Source organism: Oryzias latipes, chromosome 20, assembly GCF_053564925.1.
Source record: "Oryzias latipes strain Hd-rR chromosome 20, Olatipes_Hd-rR_3.1".
Lineage (NCBI taxonomy): Eukaryota > Metazoa > Chordata > Actinopteri > Beloniformes > Adrianichthyidae > Oryzias > Oryzias latipes.
This window is the reverse complement of record NC_136256.1, coordinates 25,714,846-25,736,886: the sequence shown is the minus strand read 5'-3', so window position 1 is coordinate 25,736,886 and position 22,041 is coordinate 25,714,846. Positions and strand designations below refer to the sequence as shown.

General features: G+C 41.6%; 3 protein-coding genes across 62 annotated transcripts in view; all 3 read right to left on the bottom strand.

The window, feature by feature from the left end:
- The window catches only part of scrib (scribble planar cell polarity protein), a 67,410-nt gene extending 62,793 nt beyond the window's left edge, over positions 1-4,617 (bottom strand). For 44 of the 50 annotated variants that reach the window (XM_078938442.1, XM_023950160.2, XM_078938448.1 and 41 more), the window contains exon 1: positions 3,695-4,612. In XM_078938442.1, coding sequence (XP_078794568.1) covers positions 3,695-3,853 — 159 coding nt within the window. In that variant the 5' untranslated portion in view covers positions 3,854-4,612. Of the gene's footprint in view, positions 1-3,694 lie in introns of all 50 variants that reach the window. The other 6 variants (XM_078938441.1, XM_078938478.1, XM_078938480.1 and 3 more) reach the window with 2 other exon arrangements.
- A 965-nt stretch (positions 4,618-5,582) lies between these two features.
- On the bottom strand, positions 5,583-12,308 carry LOC101163935 (poly(U)-binding-splicing factor PUF60). 10 transcript variants are annotated; one of them, XM_023950245.2, is made up of 12 exons: positions 12,183-12,308; positions 11,560-11,663; positions 11,288-11,383; positions 10,966-11,055; positions 10,426-10,476; positions 9,203-9,364; positions 9,037-9,129; positions 8,110-8,323; positions 7,802-8,034; positions 7,241-7,355; positions 6,369-6,616; positions 5,583-6,294 (listed from the first exon to the last, which is right to left on the bottom strand). In XM_023950245.2, the coding sequence occupies exons 3-12, from the start codon at positions 11,363-11,365 to the stop codon at positions 5,995-5,997; spliced, it is 1,584 nt and encodes a 527-aa protein (XP_023806013.1). In that variant the 5' UTR covers positions 11,366-11,383; positions 11,560-11,663; positions 12,183-12,308; the 3' UTR covers positions 5,583-5,994. The 10 variants fall into 10 exon arrangements, with proteins under 10 accessions (XP_023806013.1, XP_078794560.1, XP_023806016.1 ...); XM_078938434.1 differs by having other exon boundaries at positions 7,844-8,034; XM_023950248.2 differs by lacking the exon at positions 10,426-10,476.
- A 298-nt stretch (positions 12,309-12,606) lies between these two features.
- Positions 12,607-22,041, bottom strand: part of nrbp2b (nuclear receptor binding protein 2b) — a 40,680-nt gene continuing 31,245 nt past the window's right edge. Inside the window, exons 9-18 of one of the 2 annotated variants that reach the window (XM_011489046.4) lie at positions 19,355-19,410; positions 19,186-19,281; positions 18,821-18,953; positions 17,934-18,036; positions 17,796-17,846; positions 17,593-17,728; positions 17,317-17,391; positions 17,163-17,226; positions 16,756-16,811; positions 12,607-15,106 (exon numbers count right to left, since the gene is read on the bottom strand). In XM_011489046.4, coding sequence (XP_011487348.1) covers positions 15,020-15,106; positions 16,756-16,811; positions 17,163-17,226; positions 17,317-17,391; positions 17,593-17,728; positions 17,796-17,846; positions 17,934-18,036; positions 18,821-18,953; positions 19,186-19,281; positions 19,355-19,410 — 857 coding nt within the window. In that variant the 3' untranslated portion in view covers positions 12,607-15,019. The remainder of the gene's footprint in view (positions 15,107-16,755; positions 16,812-17,162; positions 17,227-17,316; positions 17,392-17,592; positions 17,729-17,795; positions 17,847-17,933; positions 18,037-18,820; positions 18,954-19,185; positions 19,282-19,354; positions 19,411-22,041) is intronic. The other variant, XM_004081154.5, reaches the window with a different exon arrangement.

The window sequence follows — 22,041 nt, the reverse complement described above, 5'->3', positions numbered from 1 at the left end:
CAGCAGCTCGGAGGCGGAGGCAGATAACCAGCTGGTCATCAGTTGGAACTGAGAAACCTGCTGAATGCGCTCTTGCATCCAACAGGAGCAAACTTCTCCCTCCTAATCTGGATCTCCTTCTCTTTTGGTTTCAGCTGATGGGAGGAGGAGCAACCTTCCCGTTTTTCCGTCCCGATGAACTCCCAACAAGCTAGCAAACACTGACGCGGAAATTCACACTTCAAATTCAAGTTCTATCTCAAATAAAAAAAAGAGAAATAAAGTCAGAGGAGCATGGAGAAAGATATGAGAGGAGATGAAGTTTATCTTCAGCATCAGCCAAGATCAGCAAGTCTCTGGGGACAGAGGAGAGCTCCGCGTTCGTCCTGAATTACAGCACCAAATGTCCTGTACTGAACACAAGCTTATAGCTGCAAGTCCAAGTTCATCTGAGGATAAGATAAACGGCAGAAGAGAGCTTCATCAGCAGGTTGGATTTTTATCAGGGACTTTAAATGTTAGAAAAAGAGGCAGCAGATCCATGAGGAAGTGTCCTTCACAGGGAACAAAAGCAGAGGTCCAAACTGTGTTTTTTAATGGGCGGGTGAAGCCTTATCTGCCCTGTAGTTACTCATCTATGGAGGAGCACAGCAAGGAGGCCCCAACAGCTGAGAACTGGTCTGATTACAGACCTCCTTCCTATTTCAACGTCATCCTCTTCATTCGGAAACCAACAGATTTTTTGTTGTTAGATAAAATCGTAAAGGATCTTCAAACTGTTGACTGTTTACAACTGAACAGCTATTAGGTAATGACCCTAAGAAAACGAGCACAAACCCGTTTTGCAAAGTTCCACGTAGACACGCCCTTCAGGGATTTGGTGCAGGTTCTGCAAGAGCAGAGCCCGTGTTTTAGAGCTTGAGCTGCACCTGCGGCCCACCTGACTCTCTCAAACAAAGGCCGCCTCCTCTGTGCTTCAGCTGTTGCAAAGGGACGAGTGTAAATGAAAAGGAATGATCGTTGGAGCGCGGCGGAGGCTGCAGCAGGAAACGCAGAGAGCTCTGACACTGGATATTGGCGATGGGGAGGGAGGGGATTCGGTGCTGAATGCACTTCTTTGTAACTTGTCATGGGACTTTAGAACAGCTAAAAAAGATCATTCCCTCCTGCTCAACATGATCTGGGAAGCAGAACTAGTTGGGAAAAGCACACTGAGTGAATTCACATCGGCTGTCAGAAGCTGGAAAAACAGGAAAATACATAAAGATTTGGTTTAGAACAACTTGAGGTGTGGCAGTTATATCTTTGATTTGTTCAGAGAATGGTACAAAAATATCTATTTGGGGGAGAAAGATTCAACAATTTCTATCCAGTGCTTCAAAATTGACCATGACTGATTTTTAACTTAAAATACAAACTGTCAAGAATGAAATATTGATTTCCCGCATTCAATAAATTCTAAGTATGCTGGATAGTTTTATACAGAGCCCGTGGCCTGACACTAAAAAACTAAAATATATCTCGTTCCCACAAATTGATATCTTGTTCCTACAAATGAATATCTCGTTCCCACAAGACAATATTTCGTTCCCTCGAAAATAATTAATTCGTGTGAACGAAATAATTTTTCACGTCATAAGTCATTCATAAACACGGATATGCTCTCCGTCTGGCCGCAAAAGCCGCTTTCAGCGGTAACTTCCGTGTCTCTGTGACCAACATTTGTTCAAGAAAGGAAAGGTGAAGGTATCTGTAAATCTATGACGTGAATAACAAGATAAATGATTAGCTAGTTAGCATGTAGCCTATTAGCCTTCGAATGTAAAGCGACTGCTGAAGAGCATGTTAATAAAAGACAAGTCCTGAATATTATTATTCCTATTCGACCCTAAACTACAATATCAGCTGGCTGTCTGTCTACCTACCGGCCAGCCGTAGTTTTAGAAGTTAACTGAAACATTAAAAGCTAAGGTGAATTGGATTTTATTCCTAAAAGCGCTTGATGTAAATCTGGAGGAGGAAATTCAATTCCCTATGGATTAAATGAATGGCAGAAATGTGACAAATGCATTAAAGGGCTTGTAATTGAATAAGCTGAAAGTGCTGTGCTTTCTGGCTTTTTCTTTGAACCATAAAATAATCGGAGTCAGCAGATGAGAACAATCTGGAGGTGGCGTTAAAACGGCTCGCCATTGTCCTGCTGACGCGGCCTCCATCGCTTAACAACGCATCCTCTAGCCCTGAATGCATGGAACACACCTGAAGATCGACGGCACAGAGACTTCACGACTCAGCTGTGTGGAAATACCACAACGACAGAGCCGTTAAGGCCGTTCAAGATTAGTTTTTGTGCAATCAGAAAGCAGCTGAGACGCAGCATTAACAGCTGAGGATTTATGCTCATGTGGGGAATTCCAGACCAGCTGTCAACCTAAAGGGTTGTCTGGACCAATTCCACACACATACGTCACACTTTGTGCTGTTGCTATTAATGTAGTACGATCACAGCCTGGATGAGGAGAAGAGTTAGATCTGAAGGTGGGTCCATCGCTTTTATTTTAAACAAAAGACCCATACCGGGAAATCTAAAGACTAAAGTCTGTAAACTTGAGAAACGACCAGGATGTCTAAATCTCCATCTGTCCACAGTGTTAAATCCCTGCCAGCACAATCTTGACCCTCAAAACTAACTAAAACCAGCTTGCCTCAATTGGTCAGCCCCACTGCTAAAAAGCTCCCTAAGCGGCGAAAGTCTTCGAGCCGATGAGTGGGGTTTTTGGTGAAACGGCGCCACGTTACTCACGCTCCTTCACAGGTAGGTGAGCGCCAAAGCGAGCGGGAAGTTTGACTGACAGGGGAGGGCCCGTCTGATGGGTAAATCCAGACTTATCCCTGACTGGAATACTTTGTGACAGGAGCAGCGGCGCAGGAGCGTTCAGGCGATTAGCCGTGAGCTCATAACGGTAATGCCATTCATGGTACAGTCAGCGCTCCTGCTCCAAACTCAAAGCGTGGGTCTGACCTCTCAGACCGCTTCCTCGCTGAAGCCCCACAGTCTCCGACCACCGAGAGCTTTTCTGGCATCCTGTCACTTCGCGTTTACGTCTGCTGGCTGAATCCTTCTCCAGATAAACAGATAAAGGCTGGTTAGTGTTGGGAGTCCCACGACACTTCCGTCTGTAGTGACCTCAGAACTGTCAAAACTCCAGATCTCAATCACTGTTTTCATGGAAGCCAACAATAACCTAAAATATTTTGTTCTGTAGAAGCGGAAAGCCACCAAAAGCGGTTCTCCTCCATCCAAAACAAACCCCAGAAAGTTTCTGTCATGGTTTGAATGGCGGGTGGGGACGGCTTTGCAGGTCATTCCATGCATGCCTTCCTACACTGCCTCCAGACTTTTTAACCGCTGTTGCTGCTGCCACAGGCGGCCTGTTGTGTCCCTGGATGCCATAGCGTTGCAATCCCTTTGTTGTTTTTTTTCAAGTAACAAACTCCTGAAGACACAAAGTTATAACAAGGTTGTGCACGAACCATGAAAACAAAACATCAGATTCTTTCTACAAGCCAACAGTCAGGACTTTTACTGTGGAAGGAGGGAGTCACCTGATAAGGTCAACAGGTAGGATGAGTGCTTACATCACCTGCAAAGTGACCCCTGCTCGGCAGGTGTGCAAAAACCACCAGGCATTTCCGCATCATGACCCGCTCCTACCTTTGGTAGATCTTTGAGTTGGTTGAAATCGAGCTGGAGCTCCTCCAAACTCCGGCTGTAGCGGAAGATTTCATCGGGGACCGTCTGCAGGTTGCAATGCCGCTTGTCAATCGACTCGACGTGGCGGTTGCAGCGCCACAGGGGGATACACTTCAGCATGTCCGGCAGCCGTGGGGGGTGGAGGGGGGGGGGGGGGTCAGGTCGCCGGCGCTACTGAGATCCCCACATCGGAGGGTGACGCAGCGGGGAGGTCGCTGGGAGAAGACGGCGGCTAACTCCCGATCCGGAGGCCAAAAAATCCACTTAAAAATAATAATAATCCCTTCAACCAGCGGGTGATGCTCGGGCTCCCTCTCAGATGTGACCGTCAGAGCTGTCGTGTCATCCGGCTCCGAGGCACCAGCAGCGCCGAGAACTCCCACTCGACCCGACCGTTTCCTCACTTTCGAGCGCTCGCGGCTTCGGACGAGGACGTTAGCTTGATGCAGACAGCCTCGCGGCGCCAAAAAAACACCTTTTTTATGTCACGAGTGGAGACAAAAACATATAAATGTCCACAGTCACGCAGCGATCACGGCGCGGCTTACACGGAGCGAGTGAGCACAGATTAACCCAAGGGCGGCAGCGCGAGGATGTTCCAGTCCTCATCGGCGGTGTTGTTAGCATGCTAGTTACGTTTAGCCCGCATCTGCTAGCTGCGTCTCTGCGCCAAGATGCCGCTAACAAAAACCGCTACAAATGAAATATTCCACACACGGAGTGTTAAAGTCTAAAAGCACCATCCCAAAATATGCAAAAAACGTATTTTAAAACCGTTTTTTTGATTAAATCCGAAGCGGGTTGAGTGTCAGAGAAGAGCAGGGCGCTTCAGCGAAAGCCGCGCTTACCTCCCCTGTTGAGCCGAGGCTGGCCGGTTGTGGCGTGTTGGGGGCTGGGCTAAGCTGGAGGTGAACCAGACCTCCGCTGCTATCCGCCTCTGGAGCATAGCCGACATCATAGCGCCATCTTGCGGCGAGGACACTGCACCTAAAACCAACCTTAAGGAAAAAATAAAATTACATATATCTATATATATATTCCATATTATATATATTATATTTAATATTATAATGATATAATATTTTAATATTACAATATATTATAATATGTAATATATTATAATTTAATATAACATAATATTATATTTAATAAATTATAAAATATATTATATTTTATATGTGATTTAAATAAAAGTAAATATTTATTGACACCAAAATTTGTGACAAGTATTCTTTATGGACTGCATTATTATTTAGGGCAGAAGTGCTTCTCTTTGAGGGGAATTCAAGACTTATACCAAGAATATGAAGGTAACTTGATAATAAATAATCTATACACTATCGGTCCTATGTTTTGAAACATTTCTCCTTTAAAATAATAAGGAATGTCACATTCTTATATGGCAATGTATATATGTTACAACAGGAACAACACATAACATTTATGCACTTAAATACACAACTCAAAAATTTATTTGATCACAACTGAACCCTGTTCAGTATATAAATAATTTTGACTTTGGGGTTTCCTGTTCATATTCTGCACAAGTTTTTGTATATTATTCCATTCCATTCACTGAACACACTGTCAATTGGGGCCTTGAGCTTGATGCATCCATTCATCTTGGACTTTTAAAGACATGCCATAAAGTCAATTTAAGGCATTTTTCCGTTTTATATACATTTAAAGTCACTGTGTGATACTTTTTAATGACAGGTATACTTATTATTTAGCTGCAAATTTATTTGCTATATCTCATGTGTAATGGAAATTTTTTTTGGTTCTAAGTTTTTTCCCCTCCAGTTAATTATTGTTTCAATGAATGAAAAATGCAGAGAGCAAGTAGAACTTCTTTCACTTTCCAATGAATCACATCTTCCATTTATTTTTTTTCATCAAAAAGTCAACACTTTGTGGACCAAACAATACGCTTTAATTGTAGAAAGAAATTTGTTTGCATGTCCAGTAAGTTTCATAACAGAAAACAAAAGAACTAAAGCAACAACAAAACAACAAAAAAAAGACATTTTATAAGTTTGGTGTAAAAAAAAAAAAAAAAAATTTTGCACAAAAAGGTTTTTCATAGATCACAGAAAAAAAAAGACAATGAACGACTCCGTGTGGAGCTTTAACCAACAAGGGCATTTTTTTTGTTTGTTTTTACATTTTTTCTAAAAGAGAAAATAAAACCATAATTACAAGTGTTGGAGGAAATGAGCGGGCAAATGGATGGGGTTTGAGCTGTTAAAGCATTTCAAACATTACGCAGAGAGATCGCTGCTGTTAAAACGGTCTTGGTCATAGACTTCAGCGACGACCTTACGACCCCCAAACCAGCGGTCGTTGAGAGCCTGGATAGCTTTGTTCATCTCTGAGGCGGCGGAGAACTCCACGAAGATCTTGACGATGATATCGGCGTCCTCCTCCTCGCCTTGCTTCTCCTGGTAGATGATCACCCGGTTAACGGTGCCAAACTTCCCGCACTCCTCCGTCACTTCTCCTTCCAGGTCGTCGTCGATGTCTTCCGGACCGACCATGTTCCGGAGCACCATCACCGTGGACTGAGGAGGAGAGTTAAAGCCGTGAGTGAAAATGCTCTCGTCAAGAAAACGTTAGGAACACAATCGAGCGTCACCTCCGACTTTCTCAGCAGCTTCTGCATCACCATATGCCTGGCGCTGCTGCCCGAGATGCTCATGTGCTCTTGGTCGCTCAGCATCTCCTGCCCTGTGCCGTCCTGGAGGGCCTCCTCCTTCTCCTCTTTCTTCTCCTGCTGGCTGGAGCTGGCGGCTTGGTTAGAAAGGACCGGCGGCGATGCCAGAACGGGGTTCACCAAGCCAACTTGTGGTATCACCGGTATGGCAGGACGCACCGGCGTCACACCTTGTCATTGAAAACAAGACGGGATGTTAGCACACAAACACCCCTTTCAGCCCAAAAGGCAGAGCCGGCGTCTGGCTTGTGAGGTCTCTCTAAGCTTTGACTTTTGACCTATACAAACAGGAAGAAGATTAAAAAATAAAAAAACTTCTTAAAGTCCCACTCTGATCATCTTTGGATCTATTTTCAAAAGCATTCCCAGTGGTCTTTTCAGTATGATGAAGAAAAAACTTTGTCTTTTTCGAGGAGTTTCTGCAGAGAAGCAGTAATTGATTCAAAATTCACCTTAGTTGTGGGAGGGAGCAATGGCGCAGAGCAAGCCCGCCCCCTCTTCCCCTCCCTGTTGCTGAGAGCTTGTAGCTTGCCCTGCGTATTTCTATTTTCCAAGTCACAGATGAACTTATTCAAACGTTTATTCATCTGCTCCTGATTTATTTGAAGAAATGGCATTTTAAGCCTCATTTACCAAATACATGGCCTCCATCTTCAGAAAAACACCACAAGAACATGTTAAAAAAAACAGCAAATTTCATCGAAGTGGGTCTTTAAAGAGTAAAAAAAAGGAGAAAGAAAAGGGTAAATTAAAACTACAATAAGCAAAGACGCATTTCCCGTCGTCTCGTCTACCTGTAATGACTCCTGGAGCCTGGGCAGCCATGACAGCTTGAGGTATTCCTATTTGCTGACCGAGAAGTTGGGGCGCAGCCAACGCCCCCAAGACTGACGCACCAGCTACAGCCTCCTTAAGAGAGGGGGTGCCCAACACATTAGGTAAGGGAAACACACAGAACACAACAAAAGGCAGCACAGTCAACCATCACATAGCAGGACAAAGAGGGAACTCAACCTTGCTGTTCTGTGAGAATCAAGGTTACAGTGAGACAATCATTGACTTTGTCTATGACTAAAAGGAAACATACTTTACCACAAAACACTCGAACAGACTGGGGCTCTTAAGAGAAGCTAATTCTGTTAGCATTAAAAAAAAAAAAAAGATTCATCTCATGTGATTATTGTGTTTAAAAGTTCAGGGAAATTTGATCTAATAAAGAATGTTTGATTTTCTACATTACAATAAATGGCACTCCCAGGAAAACCTGTTTTTGCTTTTTCTTAAAGTGGCGTTCTCCCAGTCACGCGATCAATCTATGCTGGTGTCATATCTAGCTACATCTGGGTCATATTTACCTGGAAGGCCATTAAATCCCTTTGGAAGGGATTCATACTTGCCTGGGCCGTTATCTTAGCAGTGGCTGCCGCCGCAGCCACGGCTGCAGCAGGTGGAAGCCCACCTGGGGTTGTGGGAGTGAGTAGGGGCATAGGCGGAGTCACGGCTTTGCCAACACGCAGGTACTGACCCCCCAGGTCGAATAGATTCATTGAAGAAACGGCATCGACGGCCGATTGAGGCTTTTCGTACTCTGGGGGAATAGAGGAAGCTCGTTGGGAGCGCAACGTCGGCAGCACATGCAGAAGAAGAGCCAAGTCGGTCTTACCAATGAAACCGAAGCCTCTGTGTCGCCCTGAAGTAGGGTCTCTGGCTAACATACAAGACTTGATCCTTCCAAAGGCTTCAAAGACACTCTTGATGTCATCATCTGACAGATCAGGGTGAACGGACGCGACGTAGATTCGGTTATAGGCGCGCGCCTCTTCTGCGAGTTGGTCAATGATGGGTTGCGCTTGACCGATGTTACTTGGCCGCCCAACCTATAGCACAGAATACACCAGCAGGGCGACTAAATGAGGGTGTCTACGGACGTTATCGTGAACGCATCTCAATAAGCTCTATCCACTACCCAGTGTCACCTCCAGACACCAACTGAGCTCAGTCTAAGCTAGCTGACCCTCCATCCAGCAACCTGACCGCTCCAGGCCTAACTACATCCAGCTACCTTGATGAAAAACTAATAAAAAATAAAGGCTAAATGCTATGACACTAAAAACTAACTACACTCTGGAATATGCTTTAAAAAAATAAAAATAAAAATACATAAAAAACTAAAATAGGCGAGAACGGGACTGGGTTCTGTGCTACAGATGAGGCGGCCAAGTAACACCGACCAGGCGCAGCCCATCATTAGCACACTCTGGTGACAGTGCAGCACCGCTTGCTGCTGCTGCTGGGCATCCCGCTGGAAATCGCCGCTTACAAGCCGTGATGATGTCATGGAAGAAAAGCACACACACACAAACACACACACAGACACACAACTCATACAGCACGTACCTGCAAACCAGAACGACAGATTGATTTCAATATTTTTAAAACACATTTATTACAAAATATTAGTAAAAGTTCATATCGATTTGACTCCGAATCCCACCTTGTACATCAAACTACAGCAAATCTGACACGCGTTTGGAAGTATTTGTTGCTTTTTAAAAAAAACTTTAAACGCATGAGACAAACAAAACCTCACCTTTATGTTTCGCCCCCCCAACATGACTGAGTTCATCTGCTCCAGAGCCAGCTGAGCAGCTTCTGGCACGTCGTACTCGACAAAGGCAAACCCCTGTGAAGCCAGATGACTGTCAAAACCAGCCCAGCACGCAGGCGGTCTCAACATCCACCCCCACAAGTCCAACCTTGTGCTTCATGGTGACCGAATCCCAGGACATGTCGATGCTCTTGATCGGGCCGAAGGGGGCGAAGGCCTGCCGGATGGTGTCCTCTCCAAGCTCGTAGTAAATGGAGCCCACGTAAACCCGACACATGATTGCCAGTGCACGCTGCCTCTGAGCTGCCACCTGTCCATCAGGGAAAACAACACATAAGCATTAGAGTAAAAAAATAAATAAAAACAAGTAGACACACTCACACACACATACTAAAAATGCCCTTTTTTGTTTTTTTTACTGTACTCATTTTCCCCCAAAAAACTGTAAGAGGCCAATTCCAAGCTTCAAGGTCTGGACATGTGAATGGGGAGTTTATACTGTACTTTAACTGAAAAATACTACTATAAATGTGCAATAAGCTATGAAGTCTCAGGAAGTAACTACAATGTGGCCTCTGCTGTTACAACTGAACAGACATATGGAGGAAAACACACTGAAGTAAGTGACATGCACAGCCCTCACAAATATTTGGCTTCAGTAACTGACCTGTAATCCCAGGATGCAAGTAAGGTAACAAAAGTAATCGTGGAGTTCAAACAAAATCCATACAAAATCTTGATGACAGTATTTAAACTTTCTTCTTAAGGGGGCGGGGGTTTAGTCACCAAAAGTTCCTGCGTCTCTCAGACGCCTTAAATCTGCCTGAGCCTCATCGGTTTTTGCTTTACCTACAAAAGCTACATCGTCCTCATCTACAGCACAGTGAGAAGATGACTTCTTTGAAAGAAAAAGGGAAAAAAAAGGTTTTGAGATGGCAAATAAAAAAATAAAAGAAAAGATCCCTGTCCACTCTCATTTTGGTCCATAAAAGGGATTGCTATCCCTCTTTTGTCCCATGCCAGAACGAACAAGTAAATGCATATTTTTCCAAAGAGACCTGAGTTTCGTTCGATTTGCTGCCTTCCTGAGAAACCGGTAATAAAAACGTTTTCACCAAAAGACGCCGTATAGAAAAGCAAATAGTCCCCTGACAACTTAAGAAAGCAGAGACGTATTTCAGCGGTTCATCGGTGATTTAACCCAAGGATTTGCGTCGCTACAAGAGCATTCGTCGTGTTTTCTGATTAAATATGCATTCTTAAGTGAGGTAAAAAGGCAGGGATCGTTGCCAACGCAACCAGTAAAAGAAGGGTAACAGTCCTTTTCCATTGGGAATGCCACAGGAAAAAAAAACTTAATGATCTATTGACCGATTGTAAAGGTGAGAGAGGATCTCCAAAGCCCATTGTCACTGCTGCCATCTGAAAGACAGTAAAGATGAAAAAAGTGCTGAAAAGTAGGTTAGATATCCCTTAGCTTTGATTTTTTTTTTTATTGCTTTGATAGACGAAAGCGGTACAGCTAACACTGTATTCAGACCCTCCCTCTAAACAGCATACATTGTGAGGATTTACCTCCCGTCACTAAATTACAAATCACCAAAACAGCAATCTGCATTAACAATTCCCCTCTTAAAAGAGTAAAAGCATTCAACATGAAAACCAAAGCCTTCAGGATGATGATCTCCATCTGAAAAAGAGCAAAGGCACATGGTCTGGACATGTGATCTTTTCACAGGATGTGGGAGAAAAAGGCACCAACACCTACACGAGAACTAAACCAACTTCAGATAGTTGAAAGAGTTACTAATGCAAAGAAGGCAAAGATACTCTGTCTAAAATCAAGACAGTGACGACACCCTGAATTGCAAACTTGGTCTGGAGGAGCACCTAAAATTTTACACATCTCACCTGCAGGTTGGTGAGCTGCTGCTGCTGATGGGCTATGGTCTGCTTCACCAACACACTCTTAATGCTTTGTTCCATAGCATACTTCTTTGCCTGGAAAAGAAGATGCATCATAAAAAATATTATTTACCAAAAAGACAAAAACACTTCACTTCAAGTTAAAACCAAAAATCACCTGTACTTATAAGTGGCGGTTATCCAGCAATTGCATTACTATGTATACTGAATGCTTTGGGACAGACTTATTCATTCTACTCCTGAATAATTTCACTGAAACTAAACTTGATCCCTCTTTTTTGTGTATAGTTTTTTGTGACTTCTTTACCCTCTGCAGAGCCTCCTGCTGCTCTGGAGTGAGAGGCGGCAGGCCAAGCTTGGAGCCTGTGCCTTGTCCATTCTCCATCTTCAGAGCTTCACCTCCCTGCAATGCAGAAAAGCCAAATAGAACAATCTTGAAAATTTATATCTAAATCCCACAGTTTTAACTTTGATTACCAGACGCTTATTCCAAAAAAGCTAACATCGCGTTACACATTACATTTTCTAGTTAATAATAATTCCGTATTTAAAGCAGGCGGGACCAGATAAAGGTCTTACCTATTCAACACACTAATGGCTGGGTCCACCAGACTGAAGCAGGAAAACCCCCAAGAGGAGGAGGAACACTGACTGACCGGCCAGGTTTAGCAACTCAACAAATTCTAGGGAGAATGAAAAATGCCTTAAGGCTAAAAACCAATGGGCAGAGATAGCTAGCAATACGTATGCAGTAATGCACGGTTTATAAGTATTTATTTAGCTGCAGAGATGTGAACAAAATGACGGTTTCCTCTCCAACACGTTTAGCTAGCTGTACGGTCGGATAGCATGCTAGGAGTTAGCTAAAAAATAAAAGCGAATTTAAATAAATCACGGAGTCATCTAAACTCAGATTTAATTGGTAATCAAATCTAGAATCATTTTGAGTTTAATAAACAATAATTTGATTTCTAGAGTCTAATTTATTTCCCTACATGCATCACGTTACCTTTGTTGGTAGCTAAAAGCTAGCTAACATTAGCTCACGCGAGGCAATCATTACAATGAATAGTGCGGGAAATCTGTATTTTTACAGCGAACGCACGCAAATATATCTGCAAAATTATTATTGAGTAGAAATGCGCTTCTTTTAAGCGACAGCTAACGCAACAACGGCATGTTAGATAAAGAAGTTGAATTACCGCAGTCTCCGTGACCGCCATAAAGCACACCTTCGAGAAAGGGCCACTCACCAAAAACTCTCGCGATATTACATAATATTTATATTAGGTATCGCGAGAAGAGAAACGATCATGGTGGCGGTTTTATCCGTGACACTTTGCATATTTTATTATTTAAAAACCAACAACAAGTTACAAATATTCTTTACTAAATACTTATTTGTATTTGTTTTTCCCTAATTCGGGACGTGAATAAAAAGAAGACGCAAATATAAAGCTCACATTTCTTCTATTGGAAAGCCTTTTATCAATGAGTGTTTACAACAGGCATACAAAATCTGACCAGAAACCTTTAAAAGTCAGGAAAAGAAGACAAAAAACACAATATTAAGCAAAATAGATAATACGAGTCAGATTTTGAGCTTAAAGCAAAAATTCGAACAGATGCATGAAAGCCTGCTGTACTTTATTCTTCATAAATTACATAGTAAGGGCAAATAATTCAATGGTTTTGGTCTAATGTTTCGATTTACAAACCAGTAGAATTCTATGACTGTGAGCATCAACAGTTTCACCAATTATAGACAATATGGTAAAAATACATAACAAAGTTTGAGTTTTCAATTTACACAATTGGATTTTTTAACCCTGAAATGCTTGCAAACATATCTAATCTGTAATTATAACTCCAAATGATCAGATTTTTATTAAGGTAACGGTAAAAGCAAAGAACGCATCAACTAGGATAAGAAATTTATCGTATATTTAGGTTTAGACAATTCTTTTTATTCACATCTCAAATACAGTTAAACGGCAGCTTTCAGAGGATTGCAGAAAAATGTAGATCATGCTTTCTATGACAATGCAAACACTTTCCAGCCATAACCAGCATGTCACACATTCGATTTATCCTATTTTGTTTCCAGGTGCTACAATAGTTAACAAAGGTTTAAGAAGAAGACACCAAAAGGCAGGTTTTAAAGTTCAACACGGTCAAAAAGTAATACCCACATAAAATAAGACTGATATGCAATCATGTGTGCACAGTCTCAACATTCAATTTTCTGTTCCCATCTGGAACTCAACTGTTATTGACAAAGGCAAAATGCAGAGTTTGGATGGTTGCAAGTTATTAAGACATGCAGCTTACACGATCAAATGAGAGCAACAGTGGCACTGCATTGCATTGTAGGTTTGTCCAACATAAAATCCATCTGATAGCCACAAACTAATATATATACCACAATCCCAGTGTGTGGGAGAATTCAGAGCAGTCGCTTTTGAAGACACCGGTAAATAAGCTCAATAAAGCAGAATAGAGCAAAGACTGTAAGCAATGACTGTACAGCAGCTTTGTTGTGATGAAGCTGCAACTTTACATATCTAGAAAGCAAAAGAAGTAGAGCAAAATGAGCCGGAGAGGAAGCAAAAAGTGTGGAACATTGGTTACACAACCTTTAGTGTGTTTTCTTTTGACTGCTTTTAAGGCAAAATAACCCAAATCTAATTTTACCTGTTCAAAACCAACTTCTAAAAAGAAAATATTGAAAAAAAAAAATCAGAAAATCTTGTTTTTGCATTAGTGCTGGCTACAACACAGTTATAAATGACACTATGAAAAAAAAATCTAATTGAATTCTGGAAATTAAATGCTTATTTCAACTGCCTACATTCTTGTTATTGACGCTAATATTTTGATAAAAATAATAGAAAATGTAAATATCTTGGAGTAACTTTCGCCTGTTTTGCCTTTCAAATATCTCCCTCAATATTTACACTTTATTTAAAATAAATTAAGCTATTATATTTACCAACCATATGTCCCTGTCACTATTGATTGCAGCAGAGACCTGTTATCTATGCGTTCAATGTAGCTTTAACAAGCCTTCCAAATGTTCTCAAACAGAAAATAAGGAAATTGTAAGAATGTGGAAAGCTTTAAAAAATAAATCTATATATATAATTTAAATATTAAATGGGAAAGTTGGGCATGGTGCCTTAATTCTTATTGAAATATTTTGTCCAAAATGCACTGCCATTTCAGGCACTTTGCAAGTCTTTGGCTTTCAGAACGCGTTCACAAGGAAAACCCTTAAGAGCACTGCAGGATGGAAGCGAGGCATCGTCTCTTTGCTCACTGTTGCATTTAATCATGGGTTTTTAAGCTGCTCCAAGAAGGAACTTCTACCCAGGAATGTAGTGGAGATGAGGGTTGTTCTGCAGGTCAAAAACACAGAGGGACGGGGGGAAAAAAGGAAGAACCAAGCTTGTGCAATGCTTCTATTGTTCACAGTTACATATAAAAAAATAAATAAGTCCACTGAATGTGTTACAAGTGCATGAAGGACGGAATATTAAATTCCTAAAACGGCGATGAGCTGAACTGAAGGCTTGCAGGAAGTTTACACTTCAATGAAAAAGTAGGTGTTGGAGTGCAAACGAGGCTTGGAATAATATTAATAATAATAATTCAAGGTCCTTCTGAAAAAGAATAACTGAAACTGTAAGAAAAAACATGTGTTTTCATTAGTGGCGTTAATTAATTAATTAAAATCTAAAGATATATTAAGGCATGGTAGCCCTTTTAGGCAGACACTTGGTTGATCTTCCACTTCTGGGTGGGGTTGCTGGACTCAGCAATTGTGTCTCCAACGATGGCCGAGGTTGATTTCTCACTTCTCTTTCCGAGATAATTCACTGACTGAAGGCTCAGAATCTGTCATTGTTTGCCCCCTTTCACCCCCCAGCTGGGTGCTCCGCTCCATGCTCTGTGGCTGTGACCCCGTCCTTTCTCCACCCGTGTGGTCAACGCCCCCCGGACCTCCTGACTCGGCGAGCCGCTGCTCGGGAACCCCTCCTCATTGTGTGCTCCCAGTGGCGAGCGCCCGGACTCGGTGTCGGCTGATGGCGTCCTCCAGGAACCCCGCCACCTTCTCAACGTCCTCCTGCCCGACAGCACAAAGCACATGCTTGAAAACCCAAGCTTTAGGTTTTTACATACAACACTTTATTTTCTTTAAAGTCCCACTCTAATCATCTTTGATCTATTTTCAAAACGTTCCCAGTGGTCTTTTAATTATATTTATGCTGTGTTTAGCCAATATAAAACCAAACTAGTGTCGTTTTATAGGTCATAGTTTCTGCAGAATCGATCAGAAATTTCACTCAGAGTTGTGGGCAGGACTGTCGGTGAGGTTGGTAAGCCACCCTCACTTCCCATCATCCCTTTAGATTACAGCCCCTCACACTAGTCCAACAAAAATGGCGAGCAACATTGAAGCTCTCCATCTGTACAGTTTTGACCTAGATGTCAGCTCAGACACGGAATAAAAAGACGACTGGAAACATGTATCCTTTGTAGGTCCTATGAGCTTTTTCAAACAGTATTTATTCGCCGGCTTCTGACTCCTAACAATTTGAATAAAGACATACTCAGAAATGCAATTTTAAGCTTAGTTTTCTTTACATATATCATTAAAAAAATGCCACAAGAAAATGTTAAAAATACAAATTTCATCGGAGTGGGTCTTTAATCAAGTCACACAATTTTAGAGTTTTAGATTCTTGACATAGACAAAGGAAGGTGAAAATGAACGTCATTCTGGAGCAGCCATAACCTCAGGTGATCTACTGTTGGAACAAAACAAACACCAGGGCTTGGAATCCAATGCCAACTCCTTTGTTAACATTCATAACAAAGCTGCCACGTGCATTTAGGGTCCTTTAGACAGATAATATTGCAAATAAAATTTTTAAAATGGACTTAGTTAGACCCTAAAGCACACTGCAGTACTGTCGTACATCTCTGGTACGCATTTGACTTTTTTTTCCATTTAGATCACAACCAAAAAGTGAAAAAAAATTGAAAACAAAGCAATTAAAATCCCAACTGGCATAAAAATTCAATTTTTTTAATGACCTACTTCAATTAAAATGGCATATTTGGTGTTTTTAACATGTTCTTCTGGCATTTATCTGATAATGGAGGGCCAATATAAAGAAAATTAAGTCTAAAAGGCCTCATGATGTAGGTCTTTTAAACTGCATTTCTGAATATGTCTTTACTCAAATTCTTGGGAGCAGATGAAATTATCGTATTTGTGATGTAGAAAATAAGACGGGAGGGTCACAAGCTTCCTGCTCCTCTCCATTCTGATGCATCCACTTGCAGAAAAAATACATCCACATTCGTCTTTGTTTTCCTCGTGTGAGCTGGAATCTGGATCAAACATGTACGGCTGTATAGCGCTAATAACGCTCGCCATTTTTGTTACACGGGGAAGGGAGGCAGGGTTAATCCATGCCAATGGTCCCGCCCACAACTCGGAGGTGAATTTCTAACAAACTGCTGCTGCTCTGCAGAAACTATGACTTAGAAAATGACAGGTTTTCAGATTTTGCCTAAAAACGGCACGATCATAATTAAAAGACAACTGGGAACTGGGAATGATCTGAGTGGGACAATAAAAGGGTTTGTCTGTTTTTTTTGGCATTTCTTTATTAAATATGTTTTGAAGAGTCATTTTTTTTAATCATTTATTTTTTTAATAACATTTTTTAGGAATTTGGACATAAAAAGAGGAAATGAACATACCTCGTTTATGAAGGCGTAGTGAACAAGTTCACAGGCAAGGTCTTTCGGGGAATCAGCTGAAAGTTTCACATGAAATATGTCAGTTTGGAAAAAATATTGACCTAAAAACTTTTTTTTTAATGTTTTATCTTTTAAAAAACCTGAAAAAATTAAATAATTACAAAAAGCTTCAGCTTAGTTAAATACATTTACCAGATATATATTTATATTTTTATTGACTGTCTCACATAACATCCTCATGGTGTTAAAAAAGACAAAAAATCCTCAAATCTGCAGCAAAAAAATGACCTAAAATGAGCTGTATTGTAAAGTAGCATGATCATATCAACAAAGTTTTAACAATAAGTGTGTGGAAATCTGGATTATAGATTTATAGATAACAAGAAAAACTTTCATTTAAGACTCACTTGGAAGAATGTCACAACTAAGCTGTCTATGAAGTTTATCGTCCATCTTCAGAAATAAAGAGAGCTGGGGAGACATCATGGGATCAATATTTAAATCAGGTTTAAATCAAAGAAATGGCAGGGCTAAAGTGATTCAGCTGAAACGGGGAAGTACCTGCAGTACTGAGTGACTCACATGAGTTTTGGTCCCTTCTTCGTTGGACTCCAAGTTACAGTGCATCTGAACAACCTGCAGCAGCACAAACGGGGAGAGACAAATGTTTACATAACTAAAGGACGTGGATGCTTTTGCTCATAGCGAATTTCCTTTGTGCATCTAGTATATTGAATTTTTGCTAACATGTTTGCCAAATTTCACTTCAAACCCCCCAAAAAAATCTGGAATATTGAATTCCCGCAACACAATGTCAGAGCTGTCCAAAGGCCTAACCTTCCTTGTCTCGGTCTCTTGGGGTTCAGGGGTGGGCGTCTTCACCGTCTCCACCTGCTCCTGAGACAAGGAGAGCGCTCGGGGAACAGGGTGAGGTCGAGCACAAGCGAAGTTCATCAGCGGGTAAATGCCGTTCCTGCGGAGAGGACGGGACGTCACCACGGCTCAGACACAAAACAGATCACGACTGCATCTCCTCTTACTTGACGTCCTCCAGGAACTTGTCAAGCTCCAAAGGGGAGACGTGGGAATACCTGAAAGAGGAGCAGATGTGAGTGTTATGCGTGTCGTGTTTCATATTCACAAAGAGCTAAAAATACAAGGTGATGATTTGAAGTTACTTGAGCTGAACTCCCGGCCGATCGTCGTGTTTAATCTCCGCCATGACGGCGTTGGGGTCAAACGACTTTGTTTTCTCCTCCACACAGTTTTCTGGAAGCAAGTCTGCACCGGTAAAGGAGCACAGATGAGACACAATTAATACAGCTTTAGTCAGAACTGTCCTTACGGGTGGATCCGGACTGTCTTGCGGGCTAAATATGCGCAGACCGTTCTGTGGGCTCGTAGAGAAGAAACGCTCATGCAGGTTTTTTCTCCGGGCATGCTGTGAGCGACAGGTGAACACTTGCAGTCTGACTGTTAACAAGGAGGAATTTTTTTACATTCAGAGTGTGGTTTGTGTGCTCATCCTATAGGCATCCCTGCGCGTGCTCCATTTCTGTGCAGACACTACGAGCCTTTACTCGCACCTAGAGTGTGGGGTACGGTCATCGTGCGACCGCATCGCCCGGACGTCATAAGTCTCATTAGCCCCCTACGAGTACTTCACGATAAACTTACCGTACACAACAATGGTACATTCAATTGTTATGATGTTGGCCAGGATCAAACAGTCCGTGAATTAAAAAGGATGTCATCCATACCCCACTACCAAATCCGAGTCCCTGATTGGTCAAAGTTTAACTTTCAGCGTGCATTTGGTGCTGTACGTTTTTTACGTGGATCCCAAAAATGGTCGTAGAAACTTTCGTAGTCACACGAAAACGCGCAGCAGCCTGAAACGCACATCCACATGAACCTTTTCATTGGTCCCTTGAACCTGTGTTGGCACTGGCTGCGTAGCTTCAGGATTTAACCCGGAGGTGACATAACGGGGACGGGTGTTTCAGGACGGTTTGTCGGGAATTGAAGGATTTGGCGGCTCAGCAGGAGGAGGCGAGAAACTCACACTGGTTGTTGATGAGGCAGTGGGCGGCGAGCAGTTTGAGGGAGTGGACTTCAAACAGGACCCGGTGGAACAGAAGGTCGTGGGCGGTCGGACGGTGCTTGGGATCCTGACGTAAACAAGACTGCGTGAACTCCTGTTGACAGAAAAGAGACATTCATGATTTAAGGAGCATCAGTGGAAACCTGGGTGTCTTGTTTTTTAACTGAGTTTTACAAAGATGCACATTCAGGATCTGGACAAACTCCCCGCGCGCTTTTGGAAACAGTCCTAGAGTGTGTAGGTGGGTGCAAACACAGTATTTTAGGACGGATTGTCCTTTTCTTTCTCTGCTGCAAAGCAAATTTGGGATATGAACCCTGACTCACCCTCATGAGAGGGTCTTCCAGAGATTGGCCTGCATTCACTATGGCCTCCTTAGACACAGCAGCATCTCCATTGGCCTGAATCTCCAGAACTGCCATCTAGGAGTTGCAGATCGGTTACAACACAGCCGCACACAGACAAATGGAAAGCTCTCCAATCTGCTTCTCTCACCTCTAGAGCACAGATTCCGAAGGAGAAAATGTCTATGGAGTAATCATCTTCACTCGCTGGAGATGAGACAGGAGACAGGAAATGAGGGGAAATGAGGCGCAATCACAGAGAATCTGCTCCAAATATGGAAATACAGCTCAGGGGTTAAAACACTTCAAATGTTCTGTGATAAAAGGAGCAAAAACATCCATCCATTTTCTTAACACGGCTTATCCCTTTCAGAGATACAGGGTTGCCATGGCAGCAACACAGCTCTAATTTGTACTTATAGCCTATTCAAGAAAATATTTCAATGGGATTTGGTTCGTTTGGTGTCTCGACAATTTTTTGTTTTTGTTTGTAGAGTAGAGTATTAGAGCCTCCATAAAAATAAAAAAATTAAGAATTTATGAGAGTAGAGTCATAAAATTATGAGAAAAAGGTTGTAATTTTACGAGAACAAAGTAAACATTTACGGGAGTAAACTTATAGATATACGATTTTTAAAAAGTCAATATTTTTCAAGAATAAAGTTACATTTTCATAAGTTATAACAGGGGTCGGGAACCTTTTTGGCCAAGAGAGCCATAAATGCCACATATTTTGAAATGTAATTTCGAAAGAGCCATACAATTATGTAGTGTCCCTTTCCCACACTGAGGCACGGAGACTTAACCTCTTTTAAAGTTCTTTATTCCGATTACTGCAGACCGCAACAAACGCCGTTCAATTAATTCAGCAACCCCTGAATCTCTCCCGCCGACACGAGAGCGCTTCTCCCAACTTTATATTCCCCTGCTCCCGCTGCAGCCCTCCCATTACCCTTATTCGGCCCATAGCTGAACCCCATTGGTCCAAACTACCTAACAACAGGCTGAGCGACAGAACTGAGGGCCAATCAGATCTCTGCTTGATCGATGCGTTCAATGAACTCCAGAACTTTTAACGCGGCCCAACAGCCATCCAACTCAGTCCGCGACAATTTGTTTAAAACTAAATATACAAATGAATGTGTGCATTTGATTTAATTTCAACATTTTTAAAGTACAATAAGTCTGTGGATTCTTTTTTAATAACATTGTTATTCTGTTGCTAATAAATGATGAGTATTTCTCGTGGTAGTTTTGCTGATGGTCTAGTCCGGTTGATACGTGGTGAGTTTCTGCTTCACGCAGGCGTTGAGACTTTAACGTGATCTTAGGTCTGAATGTTCTGTAAATGTGACAAAGACTGCTCACATGCAGACGGGGAGCCAAACACACACTCACACGCCACAGTGAGTGTCAGGCAGTGGGTTTTACGTTTTTACAATCCCTGCGCGGTTCACCTGCTGCCGGTCCCCACAACACCTCAGCCCCACCCTCTGCTTTCTCCCTCACACATCCCGTCCCCGCATCTGCGCGCTCTTTCTCAGAGACGGGAGCGCGTAGTTTTAGGCGCGTCAATTCACAGGTTTCCAGGTGGTACAAACTCTGTGAAATAATAGTAACTGATAGCGCTGGCGCAGATTTCTCTCTCTAAGCACTGCTACTACTACGCGCCTCTGACATCGCATCGCGCCCGAGAAGGACTGGTCTAATGAAAAAAAAAACTATAATTAAAGATTTGTCTGCGAGCCACATGTGACCATCAAAAGAGCCATATATGGCTCGCGAGCCATAGGTTCCCGACCCCTGCGTTATAAGATATTGAGACTTTACTATGTTAAAGTAATGAAACGTGTGTGGCAAATATTTGTTTTCTAATAAAGATAGAAACAACAACAGTTTTAGTTTTTCAATTGGAGCGACATAGTAGGCAGTTACTTCAGCACCGGTTTCACATATAAGGAAATAATAGTGAGTCGACACTGACTTACTGTGAGGAAAAGCATTTACAAGCTGCATTAATCGGCAGTTGGTGGCTCACATCACCAACTTTATGGACTTTTTTCTCATAAGTGTATGCATTTATACTAAGAAAATGTCTTCTTTCCTATAATTTTACAAATTTATTCTATTAAAGTTATAAATTTTTAACTCATAGTGTATGACTTAATTTTTGTAAAATTACCACTTTTTTCTCATAATTGTACAACTTCATTCTCATGAAATTATGCCTTTTTTTCATAATTTTACAAGAATATAGTTGCAAAATTACACAATTTTTCTCATTATTTCACAACTTTATTTAACAATTTAATTGCATTTCTTTCTTTATTGGTGGACCTAATACTGCATCGAAGGTAGTAGCAATTAACACCAGCAAAGAAAAAATATAATCCAAATTTGATCTTGCGGAATCCACAGGGTTAAGATGATAAAGAAAATTATTTTAAAACAGATTTGTTTATTAAAATCTTGTCATTTGTCATTGCTTTTTATACGCTAAGAACTTTGAACAACAAAATAAGTAGAATTACATTTTGACAAAAAAAGGAATAAAATATCCTTTCAGGTGAGTTTTTTTGTTTGTCTAAACTCGCCAAACATGCTTTCTCTTACTTCTATTCAAAAGAACTTGCAAGTTTCCACCATGTTTTTAAAAGATTGTTTTTTTGTGGTAAAAACGCTTTTTTGACATTTATTTGCTCCTGAAACCAACTGGGTCCTATAAATAAGGGCCTAAGAAGAGACTCAAAATTGCTCATACTTATGCAATTTTCAATAATGTGGAGTTTAAGTATCCATATTTATTCTAACATGGATTGCTTCAAAATATATATTTTT